The 13,421-nt window shown below is 45.8% G+C and overlaps 1 protein-coding gene across 1 annotated transcript; it reads left to right on the top strand.

Moving 5' to 3' along the window:
- The first annotated feature begins 2,821 nt into the window (after positions 1-2,821).
- LOC123424457 lies at positions 2,822-12,764 on the top strand. Its single transcript, XM_045108078.1, has 21 exons — positions 2,822-3,204; positions 8,255-8,746; positions 8,831-8,909; positions 8,999-9,146; positions 9,228-9,351; positions 9,442-9,622; positions 9,713-9,741; positions 9,834-9,982; positions 10,068-10,170; positions 10,262-10,357; positions 10,436-10,491; positions 10,571-10,694; positions 10,777-10,839; positions 10,924-10,983; positions 11,060-11,221; positions 11,398-11,471; positions 11,549-11,642; positions 11,762-11,898; positions 12,028-12,108; positions 12,199-12,304; positions 12,462-12,764. Exons 1-21 carry the CDS (start codon positions 3,019-3,021, stop codon positions 12,534-12,536), a joined length of 2,619 nt encoding a protein of 872 aa, XP_044964013.1. The 5' UTR covers positions 2,822-3,018; the 3' UTR covers positions 12,537-12,764.
- Positions 12,765-13,421: the final 657 nt, after the last annotated feature.

Here is a 13,421-nt window from a genome sequence, read left to right as displayed (position 1 = left end):
TTAGTCACACGATGACGTGCTACGGAACGAGTAAAGAGACTTACTGGTAACGAGATTGAACAAGGTATAGGTATACCGACAATACAATCTCGGACAAGTTCTATACCGACAAACAAAGGGAATTGTATACGGGATTGATTGAATCCTTGACATCGTGGTTCATCCAATGAGATCATCGTGGAGCAAGTGGGAGCCACCATGGGTATCCAGACCCCGCTGATGATTATTGACCAGAGAGGTGTCTCGGTCATGTCTCCCTGCCTCCCGAACCCGTAGGGTCTACACACTTAAGGTTCGATGACGCTAGGATTATAGGGAATTTTTATACGAGGTTATCAAAAGTTGTTCGAAGTCCCGGATGAGATCCCGAACGTCACGACGAGCTCCGGAATGGTCCGGAGGTAAAGATTGATATATAGGACGGATGGTTTCGGACACCGGAAGTGTTTCGGGCATCACCGGTAACATACCGGGACCACCGGGACTACCGGAGGTGGCCCCGGGGGTCCACCGAAGGGGGGCAACGACCCCGGGAGGCTAGATGGGCCAAGTGGGGAAGGGAACCAGCCCCTAGGTGGGCTGGTGCACCCCCCCCCACTCAGCCCATGGCGTAGGAAGAGGGGAGAGGGGGTGGGACCCTAGCGCAGGTGGGCCTAAGGCCCACCAGAGGGGTGCGCCACCCCTCCTCCCTGCCCTGGTCTCCGCCCCCTCTCCCATCTGGGGCTGCCGCACCCCTTGGGGGTGGGAACCCTAAGGGCTGCGCCCCTCCCTCTCCCCCTATATATAGTTGAGGTTTCGATGCTTTTTTGCACACGGTTTTCTCTCTCTCTCGGCGCAGCCCTGCCCTTCTTCCTCCTCCTCTCTGCCGGTGCTTGGTGAAGCCCTGCCGGGAGACCTCGTCTCTCCATCGACACCACGCCGTCGTGCTGCTGGAGTTCTTCCCCAACCTCTCCATCCTCCTTTCTGGATCAAGGTGCGGGAGACGTTACCGGGCTGCACGTGTGTTGAACGCGGAGGTGCCGTAGTTCGGGACTAGATCGGAATCACACCACGATCTGAATCGTCGCGAGTACGACTCCATCAACCGCGTTCTAGTAACGCTTCCGCTTAGCGATCTACAAAGGTATGAAGATGCACTCATCCCTCTCTCGTTGCTGGTCTCTCCATAGGAAGATCTGAATATGCGTAGGAATTTTTTTGAATTTATGCTACGTTACCCAACAGTTGCCGCGGGGCACTGCGGTGGCGACATGCAGGGCCCGCCGTTGGCGTTACTGTGTGCTGTGATTTGTGAAGGTTGTGTGGTGTCTTGGCCCTTGGGTGCATGATGGCGCCACCCCCCACTGATCAGGCATTGCGGCGACTTTTCATCCAATCTGGTGGATGAGGATCTACGGGCGAGACAGGGAGGAGGTTGTGGTGGCCTAATGTAGGTCGTTGCAGCGGGGAGGGGGCTCAATCGTTGGGGTAGTTGCGTGGTGGGCGGCATACATATACCTGGGGTGCGATCCGACTCGAATATGGTAGGACGATGTGCATTTGGCAAGGTGGAGCTGCTTGGGGTCCTCCGGGCGGTAGCAGGGTTGCCTGCTACTCCCTAGTAGTGGTGGTCCATGTTGTCGGTAGGTGGTGTTAGAACGGTTTGTTCTCGACGGCTGAAAGAGGCAGCGGGAATCCGTTATGCGGTGGTGGATGTCGTTCGACAACATGTAGCTAACCACCCATTAACATCGTCCCAACAACAGTTTCACTCTAATCCGCACTAGTGTAAGCTTTTGCGTTAGTGCTCTTCTTCCTTGTTGTTGCGCGATGATGTCGGTCTGAGTCGGGGGGGGGGGGGGCTTTTGATAATGTACCATTGTTCAGATCAACAATGATGGCTACGCGAGTGGGGCGTGCGAGCTCGTCTTTGCCTACGTCAGTGGACTAGGGCCGATGCTTGCTCCACGGTGGCTGTTGGCAACCAGAGGTTGTGTTCCTGCCGGTCCACTGGGATTGGCTAGGGACACACGGTGTGGACGCCTCCTACTTTTGGCGGTGCGCTGAGATGAGGATGGTTGGTGATGGCTTAGATCATGGATGCCGGTGGCGGCCCCGGAGGATGGGCTACACTGTTGGCTTTTTGCAGATTTCGTGAAGGCAACGGTGATGGTGACTTAACCTCTTGGTTGTGTGGGCGACAAGGGGTGTAGTAGCGGGAGGTGCTTGCATGCCCTCGTGCTTTGGATGTGGAAGTGCCCATATATTGTCTATCCGGGCTGACCTTCATCGTGGTGCTGGTTAGGGGTGAATCCTGGTGACATGCGAGTTTTCGAGCGAAAGCGTCACGCCTTGACGCTGGCGACGACGACACGCGTGGGTGCTACTTTCTTCTTGAAGACGATGTCTTAGCTTTCGTCTTCGTACCATGGCTCCAGATGAAAACCCTTATTTGTATGTTTGGGCTCGACATCAATGATGCCGGGCACCATCACCTTTTTGGAGGCGTTATCGTGGAGCTCGAGCATCGTCTTCGGTCGGGCCGCGGCGGGGTGTTAGGCTAGTACTATTCTTGCTGTTGTATTTGTCAATCTACTCTTTAAAAACCTTTTTACCGTAGTGAGTACCCTGTGTCCACGAAAAGCCTATTTCAACACCCTCTTTCCTTTTCCTTTTAGGCGTAAATATTTGGAGACACTCTGCTCGCCCGTCTCCGTCGCTGTTTCCTGAGATGGGCCGGGCCGAGGAGGGAAAAAGAAGAAAGAAAAGGATGAACGGGGCGCGTGCGTGCGGTGCGGGTGCGGCCCGTCCGCGAGTGATTAATAAGAAAGTGAACCCTGCTCGGTGGCTCGTCTCCCTCCTCTTATCCAGTGCGCCGCGCTTTATATCTCCCTTCCACCTCTCGCACCCCTCGCCGCCAATGCCATCGCCACTTGTTGACTGACTCACTCATTCACCCCCGCGCCATTCCGCACGCACGCCCGCCACAGACGAGCCTTCTTCGTGCGCAGTAGAGGGCCGGAGCTTGTTCCATCATCCATGGAGGAGGGGATGCGGGTGGCGGTGGTCGGCGCCGGCGTCAGCGGCCTGGCGGCGGCGCACGAGCTGGCCAGGGGCGCGGCGCGCGTGACGGTGTACGAGGCGGAGGAGGCGCTCGGCGGCCACGCCCGGACCGCCGACGTCGACGGCGTCCACCTCGACCTCGGCTTCATGGTCTTCAACCGGGTACGCACGCACGCACGGACGCATGTACATACATGTACTTACGGCGCCAATACGAACACACGGCCATGACGCGCGCGCCGATATGAATTTTTTGACAACATGATTCCATTTTACTTAGAAAAATGAAGAAGGAAAAAATATAGGAGTGTCGGAGAATACGGTTTGTATTGAGAAGGAAAATAAATTTTCTTTCCATACCGTTCGGAGGAAATGAAAAAAATGGCTATCCCACATTTTTTTTTAAAATTCCTTGAAACGGAGTATTCCGTACAAATTTTAGAGGACCTCGTGTTTTCGTCTCTTTTATGCTTGTTTAAGCCCTCGTGTTTCACCTCTTTATTGTGGTTTTCGGTTCCTGTAGGTATCTATTCCATCGGTTTCTAAATATTTGCTTTTTTTTAGATTTCATTATAAATTAATATGATGCATATAGACATAATTTAAAATATAAATTTACTTATTTTGTTTCGTATGTAGTTCATAGTTATATTTTTAAAAAGAAAAATATTTAGAAACGGAAGAAGCAGGTGACAAAACCGTCTTAATAGCCCACATCTTATCTAAGTAGTATTTACGAAATAAATTTTTTTTGGTAAGCCAATAAATGATAATGAATAAAATCTTTCTTCTTTGGTGAGCCAACAAATGATCGCCAAATAAAATTATTTTTTCTGATAGGCGATTTCTCACTTTAAATAGAAATGGAAGGTAAATCACAACGATTTTGTGCAAAGCTCACTAAAGTTTAACGACTCCAATGTACAAATAATGGGTGCGTAGTGGCGAGCTAACCAAGTAGAATCTCGTTGCAACGCACGGATAACTATTAACTTACATGACCCCCCGTCCCATTTTTTATTTATTTATGTAGTTAGATATGTACTGTCCAATATTTTGAGTTACCTCAGGCATGGTATCTAGTGGCATTCTTTATCCTGTCCAAGAACCATGTTGTCATTTTCCCCCTTTAATAATTAAAAAATCCAGTAACCATGTCGGCACTAATTAGAATCACGTGAATTCTTACCCAAAGTGCTTAACAATTGCATCGGCCTATCCACATGGCTCCATTAGGGGACTCATACGTTACTGGGGTTGGTAAACCATCGAAAATAGTGGCCGGTGTGTGGTGAGCGGGCGACGTGGACGCCGTGACGGCCTTACGATGGTATACTCGCACGGCTCACACAGAACCGGAGAAGGGACAGGGACACATGTACCAACAGTTGAACCTTCATCTTTTCTGCCTCGTGGCCGTGGGCGCAGAGCCCACCATTTTTCTGCAACCAGTCGTCAATCTACTCCTCCATATGCCCAGCTCTGATTACTTTACTGTCAAGGCTCGAGGCATGTGGCATTTACCATTTACAGCTCCCTCTTTGGCTCATATTGGTTAGTATTGTTCTGCTTGTGCATCTGTCTGCATCGTCTCCCGTTAGTAACTGTGCCCACATCAGTGGAAACGAACGAGCAGTGATGGTACTGAAGCAGCACTACACTTATTTTGGATCGGAGGGCATACTAAATCGTCCGGAAAAAGGCGCACGTGTTGCTGTCTTTCCTTCTGCTTCTCTCTCTCTCTTTAACAAAGAAATTCAAATCCGATCAACTTTTTGATGATGACAGAAAACCAGCACAATGTAAATATGCATACGCAGGTCTAACTTTAGTGGAAGGGCACCGATCTGTGCCCGCACGCCGCCGGCCGGTCGCGGGCGAGCCGTCTGATCGGACCTTGTTGACCGTCAGATCGAGCCATGTAGCAAAAATCGTCGATGGTAGCAAAAACAATGATCGGACCTTGTTGACCGTCAGATCGAGCCATGTAGCAAAAATCGTCGATGGTAGCAAAAACAAACAGCGATGTAGCAAATTTCGGTTACGGATGCAGCAAAAGCCTTGTTGCAGCAAAATCATCGTCGTCGTTGTCGCGAGGTCGCAACACCGTCTTGATGGATGTAGCAAAAAGGTTCATCAATAATAGCAAAATGCAACTACGGTTGCGGCAAAAATTCGTCGCGGCCACTGTTAGGTCGCAGGTCCACCTTGTTGGATGTAGCAAAAAAGTTAGCTGATAATACCAAATGCAACTACGGTTGCAGCTTTCCTTGTTGGACAGAGCCGATTGAAGCTTTCTCTATCTATAGTTAAAGCTTTTTTCAACAACGTTTGAAGCTTTTTAGATGACGGTTACAACACTTGTATACGCGCGAGCCCGGCCATGACAGCAGGCGACGAGGACGATAGACGGAGGCTGGAATCGGCGGATCTGACGGCCGACGGGGGCGGGCACCGGCGATGCGGGCGGTAGGAGCGCAGAGACGACAGCAACGCGGGGGCCGCCAGATCTAGAAGGATCGCATGGGTCTCACGTGACCGGCCCGAGCGTTCCACCCGCGCACCGGCTGTAAAGTGAAAACTAATGAGCCATGGTGGTACCGAGCGGGCGACGTGGACGCCTCGATGGCCTTACAATGGTATTCTCGTGTGGCCGATATACAAGCGAAAGGGATGGCGGGGACGGTGACCACGGTGACACAGACGCGTGCGCCAACAGTTCCACTTTCATCCGGGGGCCAATAGGAGTAGCATACTTGTCTCTCACCACATTTGCTTGATGCCATCCTCCTATAGCCTTCACTTTTTCTGCATCTAGTCAATCCAGTCCAACTCGCATCAAGGTTTCGGCCGGTTCGGGCATCTGTCTACATCTTTCCCTAATAACTGTACCACATTTGTGAAAAGTAATGAACATTGGTACTAAATTTCACATATGTCGTGTCGCCCTGATGTGTCGCTGTCTTTTCTTTTCCCTGTCTCTCTAACAAAAAGTGAAACACATGTCCAGTTTTTTCGGATCAGGAGAAGAACATCAGTACCTTCAACTAATTTTTTTTTACATAGGCTCGTTGGTAGTCCAAAACCTCCAAGGCTCCAACTAAGACATACACTTTTGTTTCCTTCTGAAATGGATGGTATTATCGGAGAGATGCGGTCGAACTTAACCTGAGCAATATTTAGTTGAAATGTTGTCATTAGATTTTTCATTTAAATATTTTAGCAATGTAATAATTTAAACTGTTTAACTAACATATTGACACGTAGTAAATTTGCAAAGTTGATATAATTCAAAATAATTTTGTTTTGGTGAAGTTCAAAACAGGAGATCATGTCCGTATCCAAAAATGTTGGCATTTACAGCCGTATTGGGTGAGCTTTTTTCAGTGCAGATTGAGGAGCACTTCGCCCCTGGTTTTCATCAAAGAAAACCGATAACACACAACAATATTATGCAGTGAGTATCTTTCGTTATGCTTAACCGAACTACTATTGTGCGTACACCTCCTCCTCTTCTTCGCCTCATCACCGTATCTCCTACTCTTGAAATAGGTTTTATCCCGTTTTATAGATAAAGCAAAGCCGTATCTCCTACTCCCATGCACGTGCCACATACGGCACCAATACACCACGTACCACCGTGATATGGGTACTAATATTATCACAAGGATATCCTTTCTCGAGGTTACAAAGATAGATTAATTTAGTCTGGACATTTCCTCTTCTGCACTTCCCCATCATTTTTAGCTTGCTCACTGTCCCATGTGCAATGGCTTTCATTATTCTGCCCAAGAACCACCTGTTCATTGGGGTCCTTAACCAAACCTTGAATCGGGACGAGGACGACGGGCGACGACAGGGACACATGTACCAACAGTGCCACTTCCATCTTTTTTATGCTTGTCCTTGACAAGATTTTTTTGGGTCCAGCCTGGCTGGCTGGCTGGCACAAGCTGACGAAGCCCATTTTCTGCAACTGGTCAAGCTAATTTTGCCCATGCCAAATGTATTCTTGCAGAGGCATCTCCACAGGTTTTTGATTACTCTACTGTCAAGGTCTCATTTTGGCATCTGTACTACTATGGTCTCTGATGGAAACTAATGCACAATTGTGGTACTAAATATCACCCGAAAGAGGCACTTGTGTTGCTGTCAATGCCACAGCAGGCTGTTCCCGTGGGTTGGCTTGAGGTTTTCTGCGCTGTCTTTCCTTGTCCCTGTCTCCCTAGTATTATTTCTATTCCAACCTTACTGCATCTGACTGGACGAGAATGGTCGACCTCTCTTTGTGTGAATTTATTTGTCTAGGTTAGATGCATGGTCACACTCAGCCATTGAAATTCTGAGCCTTTTACACATTTGACATACTTTTCGCTCGCTTAATTTATTTGTACTCAATTGTTATGTATAGTACTCCCTTTGTAAACTAATATAAAAGCATTTAGATCACTAAAATAGTGATCTAAACGTTCTTATATTAGTTTACGGAGGGAGTAAGTCTGAATACAAGTCTGAATGGCAACATCTTAAACACAGTTAGTTATTTTTTCCCAATCCATCAAGGGTTTTCCTAATTAATTACTCCCATATATAGGTAGTACCATATTCTATGTTGAGAGACAAAATATCTTGCTACTTTGAAATGTAATTTCACAAGAAAAAAATTATAGTCGATAATTGCAATTTGTACCTAATACGGCGAGTTACCAAACTTGGCTAGTACCATCTCTAATCGTAATTGTCAAATAGATGCTGTCTCAGAAAACATATAGTCTCTAACGTTGAATGAATATTGATGTGTCGGTACTGTGGTTGGTGAAATGGATGGTTATATGTGTACATAATTAGATTTGAGATGAAAAAATATCTTATAATTATATGTTTTAAATTTTAAACTAGCATATTCATATAAAAGACAACGATCAAAGTCTTGTTTCAAAGGCCATATTCATCTCTGATAGGTCATGTATTCTGGAACAAAGGATTTAATATACGAAACAGACATCTAGATTGGCAACTTACTATGCAGCATGAACCTGTAACGGGCCCCCATTGCTACCATTGTGTTGAAGTTGCTAAACCGAGTGAAAATGACAGCCAAATGAACAGAAATACTCCTTAACTATCCATTTATTGAAACCAAGAATCACTTCAAATTTCTTAGCTACTGAATTTACAGCTGACCGTGCATCCAACTGCACCAACATGGCAGGTGACATATCCAAACATGCTGGAATGGTTTGAAGAACTTGGCGTGGAGATGGAGATATCAGACATGTCGCTCTCGGTGAGCACGCAGCTCTCCGGGGGCGGCAGGTGCGAGTGGGGCAGCCGGAACGGCCTCTCAGGCCTCCTGGCACAGAAGAGCAATGCCGTCCGCCCCGCCTTCTGGCACATGATCCGTGAGATCCTCAAGTTCAAGGAGGATGCTCTCAAGTACTTGGAGGATCATGAGAGCAACCCTGACCTGGACCGGCACGAGACTCTCGGGCAGTTCATCAAGACCCATGGGTACTCCCAGCTCTTCCAGGAGGCTTACCTGATCCCAATCTGTGCGAGCATATGGTCATGCCCGTCGCAGGGTGTGCTCGGCTTCTCCGCTTTCTTCGTCCTCTCCTTCTGCCGCAACCATCACCTCCTTCAGATCTTTGGTCGGCCCCAATGGCTCACCGTCAAAGGGCGTTCGCATACATATGTAAACAAGGTACTCTGGTTGCTACAAATGTATTGCACACTCCAGCTGTCAACGGCAAAAGCGTAGTCTTTAATCATGTGCATATACAAATAGGTAAGGGAGGAACTGGAGAGCATGGGTTGTCAGATTAAGACTAGCTGCCAAGTCAAATCAGTTTCAAGCTTCGACGGAGGTAGTTGATCCATTTAAATTTGTTTTTTTAACCTGAATCCTGTTCTTTTCCTGCAAATGATGTCATTGCTCATTGATTTCTGGCTGCAGGATACAAAGTCTTGGAGGTCGGTGGCTCGGAGGAGGTGTACGACAAGATCATATTTGGTGCTCATGCACCTGATGTTCTGAGAATGCTAGGGGGTGAAGCAACACACGAGGAGTTGAGAATTCTGGGTGCGTTCCAGTATGTCCACAGGCAAGTAATATTTGCGCTATAAAATTTATTTTAACTGCCTGGCCTGCTGTTCTCCTCATCTCTGAACTATTAACATTGCAGTGACATATACCTCCATCGCGACGACACTTTGATGCCACAGAACCCGTCCGCATGGAGCGCCTGGAATTTTCTGGGGACAACAAGCAGCGGCGTCTCTGTTACCTATTGGCTAAATCTGCTCCAGGCAAAACTCTCAGTCGTCAGCAATGCATGAATCTACTTTGATTAATACTCTTGTCCACAATGAACTCACATCTGCGCTTGGAAAATTCAGAACATCGAATCTACCGGCAGGCCTTTCCTGGTGACACTGAACCCACCTCATGTACCGGATCATGTACTGCTCAAATGGAACACAGGCCATCCTGTTCCATCCGTCGCTGCTGCAAAGGCTTCATTGGAGCTTCAGCAGATCCAAGGAAACAGGGGAATATGGTTCTGCGGGGCATATCAAGGTAATTCAGTTTATTTCTCCCTTTCAGCATATGTTTTTGTTTATTACTACGTGTATTTCGGTTAGGTGCCTTATGTCCTGGATTACACAGGTTATGGCTTCCATGAAGATGGCCATAAGGTACTCCCTGCCTGCCCAAGTTTTTTTTTTTTTTTTTGCCTTCAGTGGATTATATGTTTGGCACTGATATCTATGTGTTTGATTTATCGCAGGCTGGGAAGTCTGCAGCTCAAGGTTTGCTTGGGCAGAAAAGCAGCCTTCTTCTGAACCCAAAACAGATGGTCCCATCATGGACGGAAACTGGGGCTCGCCTTCTGGTAACAAGGTTTCTCAACCAATATGTAACCATCGGTAACATGACGTGAGTGATCCTTCTTTGAAACTCCTGATTCAATCCAGGCTTTGTATGGTATAAACCTAACTTGGTTATTTTTGCTTGTCTGTAGCATTCTTGAAGAAGGTGGCACTATGTTCAGTTTTGGTGAAGTAGACAAAAAATGCCTTGTCAAAACTGTCTTGCGAGTTCATGACCCTCTCTTCTACTGGAAGGTTTGGCTACTGTCTCTTCTCATTTCTCTTCAGTTTTTGGTGGTTAATTTACAGAGATTATCTCCTTTGTGAAAACAAAATGCTGTTTCAGGTCGCAACCGAAGCGGATCTTGGTATGGCAGATGCATATATTAATGGTTATTTTTCTTTTGTTGATAAAAGAGAAGGCCTCCTGAATCTTTTCCTGGTAAACTAAAAATCATCATACTAGAATAATCTGGCATACCGTGTATATGCATCTTAATTAAACCATTTTTGCCTACAGATTCTCATTGCTAACAGGGATGCTCAGAAGAGCAGTAATAGCTCTGCCAGTAAAAGGTACTAAATCTAGGAAGTTAACTTTGAAGTGATTGAAGTGGTGAGTGGTCCAGTATGTAATTATATTGTTAATTGGCAGGGGTTGGTGGACACCCATGCTTTTGACAGCTGGGATTGCATCGGCAAAATATTTCCTGCGCCACATCTCAAGGAAGAATACTGTCACGCAAACTCGCCGAAACATCTCTCAGCACTATGACCTGGTCATTCCCAGTGCATCTTCCTCCTGCTGCCCTCATCTCTGTCTGGACCTTATCACTGACAAATTCTGAAATGTGCATGCAGAGTAATGATTTCTTCTCACTTTTCCTGGATCCATCGATGACTTACTCTTGTGCAGTATTCAAGGTTTGTTCGTCTGTGATCGCTAGTAGGGTTAACTGCCTAACTGTGGATCCAGCGTGCGAATTAAGTGGTGTTAAATCTTTGTAGGTTGAAGATGAAAGCCTAGAAGTAGCCCAGCAACGTAAAGTTAATCTACTAATCAAGAAGGTAATAGTACTGATATAATTATTAATACTTGATGAATACAAGCACACATGATCTGATGAATATGTAATAATGTAAGGCTAAAGTGGAGCGAAATCATCATGTTCTTGAAATCGGTAGTGGTTGGGGCAGCTTGGCTATGCAAGTGGTGAAGCAAACTGGATGCAAATATACAGGGATTACACTATCTGAGGAGCAACTTAAATACGCTGAAATGAAAGTGAAGGAAGCTGGCTTGGAGGTAAATTATGATTTTATACTACCTTCAGAGTTCAGAGTTCAAACACAAGTTTCACCTTTTTTTAGACTCCGACCACACTTAAGATTAAGACATCCTTTGTAGAACTTAATACAATTCAGCAAGTGCTCCTCTCTATTATCTATTTATAACAACATCGCTACGCTTTGTTTTCTTAGGATCGTATAACTTTCCTGTTGTGTGACTACCGTCAAATACCAAGTCGGAGTAAGTACGACAGGATCATATCATGGTACGTAATAATACTGCTCTTCTGAATATGAATATATTTAATCGAAGAAAATATTTACCACTTGTTGTCACACGCAGCGAAATGATTGAAGGGGTCGGTCATGAATTCATGGACGATTTCTTTGGCTGTTGCGAGTCTCTATTGGCTCCAGATGGTCTATTTGTTCTCCAGGTTTCTACCAAATTAATCAATACGAACACGCATCGATTCGCTTCATCCTTTGCAGGGAATCATTGACTGTTAACTAAGTGAAACCAAATATCTGTTTTTCTTTGTATTTATGTATGCAGTTCATATCAATTCCAGAAGAACGGTATGAGGAATACAGGAGAAGTTCAGACTTCATAAAGGAATACATCTTTCCAGGGGGTTGCCTTCCTTCCTTGGCCCGGATCACCTCTGCCATGTCCGCTGCGTCCAGGCTCTGGTACAGTGTTTGCATATATGCACCTTTTACTGCGATGAACTTATCGACAAACTGAATTTTCTGAGCTAGCATGTTTGTTGTTACTGAACTTTGGATACGATAGTGATGCACGCTGTTGTCTGAATGCAGCATCGAGCAGGTTGAGAACATCGGATACCATTACTACCCGACGCTGATACGCTGGAGGGATAACTTTATGGCCAACAAAGAGTAAGCATCAATGCATCTCATCCATTTTGAAATGCGAATAAATTCATAAAGCTTATAACACAATGTGTACATTACGTGTCTTGTTTGCAGTGCGATTTTGGCTCTGGGATTTGACGACAAATTCATTCGTGTATGGGAGTATTATTTCATATACTGCGCGGCCGGTTTCAAGTCACGGACGCTTGGAACTTACCAGGTAACTGTGTTCTTTACTAAGAGTAGCATGTGTTTGCATGAATTTGACAAAATTTGGTCAACCTTTTCACAAAATTTACCAATTAGCTTTCGAAATTAGTAAATAGCCAGTTAGTACTTGCTAATGTATGTGCTCATATACTGTTTTATACTTGCAGATTGTATTTTCGCGACCTGGCAATGACAAGTTAGCCAACACCGATAACCCCTTCGCAAGTCTTCCTGCAGCCTAGCCTTAGGTCACTGGACAAGTGAACGACCATCCATATTCATACCTACATATAATAGCATGCGTCTATTTATTACAAAGTAAGGTTGAGAAATTGTAATTCCATAGGAGTGTGTGAAAATATTGACCATTGTATGAACTATTAGTGCTACCACAGGGTGATTCGTTGATTGATTCATGTAACACATTTGTGGGTCGATCGGTTGGCTCAAGGTTGAGGTTTTCTTACTCAGCATTTTTCTCCTCATCGGCCATAACTCATAACCCGCCTTCTGTGTAGCTCAATTGTGTCCGAGTAAAATCAGGTCAGAAATTTTATGATCCTCGCTTAGAGCATCTCTAGCAGACCCCGTATAAAGCCGACCTGCAAAACTCGTTTACAGTTCGTGAAAAAATGGTTTTGCGGGCCGGTGCGTGCGCAGACAGAGTCATACACCACAAAACGAACCCGTAAAAAAGGATATTCGCAAAAGATGCTCTTTTACGGGTTGGCTATGTGGGGTCTGCTCGGGCAGCGCTGCATTGACCCGCAAACCGAAAACACCGTAAATCATAATTACTAATGCAATATAAGAAAAATGCCAATATTACAATACAATAATCATCCAAAGTACAATAATTATTCAAATCACGGAAGCAAACTAAATAATTCAATACAAATTTGTCTCGTATACAAATCACACATGAATGAAATGAAAATGAATGGAAAAATAGAACGTGTTATTGCCTAGCCCTTTGTCAACGGTGCTCAATGAGATCCTCCTGAAGTTGAAAGTGGGTATTTGCATTTTTAATCTTCTTGTAGGTCTCAGGAAAATATCTAATTCGGTTAGGGTCTCTAGTTGGTTTGACACGGCTACCGACATTATCGTAGAAGAATTCCAAGTTC

This window comes from Hordeum vulgare, chromosome 2H (genome assembly GCF_904849725.1).
Source record: "Hordeum vulgare subsp. vulgare chromosome 2H, MorexV3_pseudomolecules_assembly, whole genome shotgun sequence".
Classification (NCBI taxonomy): Eukaryota; Viridiplantae; Streptophyta; class Magnoliopsida; order Poales; family Poaceae; genus Hordeum; species Hordeum vulgare.
The sequence above is the reverse complement of the archived record's forward strand: the minus strand, read 5'-3'. Positions and strand labels throughout refer to the sequence as shown.

What these genes read in the sequence shown, in the direction of transcription:
- LOC123424457 (XM_045108078.1), top strand. Translation starts at nt 3,019, where the DNA reads ATGGAGGAGGGGATGCGGGTGGCGGTGGTCGGCGCCGGCGTCAGCGGC. An exon ending in CGCATACATATGTAAACAAG is followed by an intron (nt 8,747 to 8,830) that starts GTACTCTGGTTG and finishes ATATACAAATAG; the next exon opens with GTAAGGGAGGAACTGGAGAG. An exon ending in TCCATGAAGATGGCCATAAG is followed by an intron (nt 9,742 to 9,833) that starts GTACTCCCTGCC and finishes GATTTATCGCAG; the next exon opens with GCTGGGAAGTCTGCAGCTCA.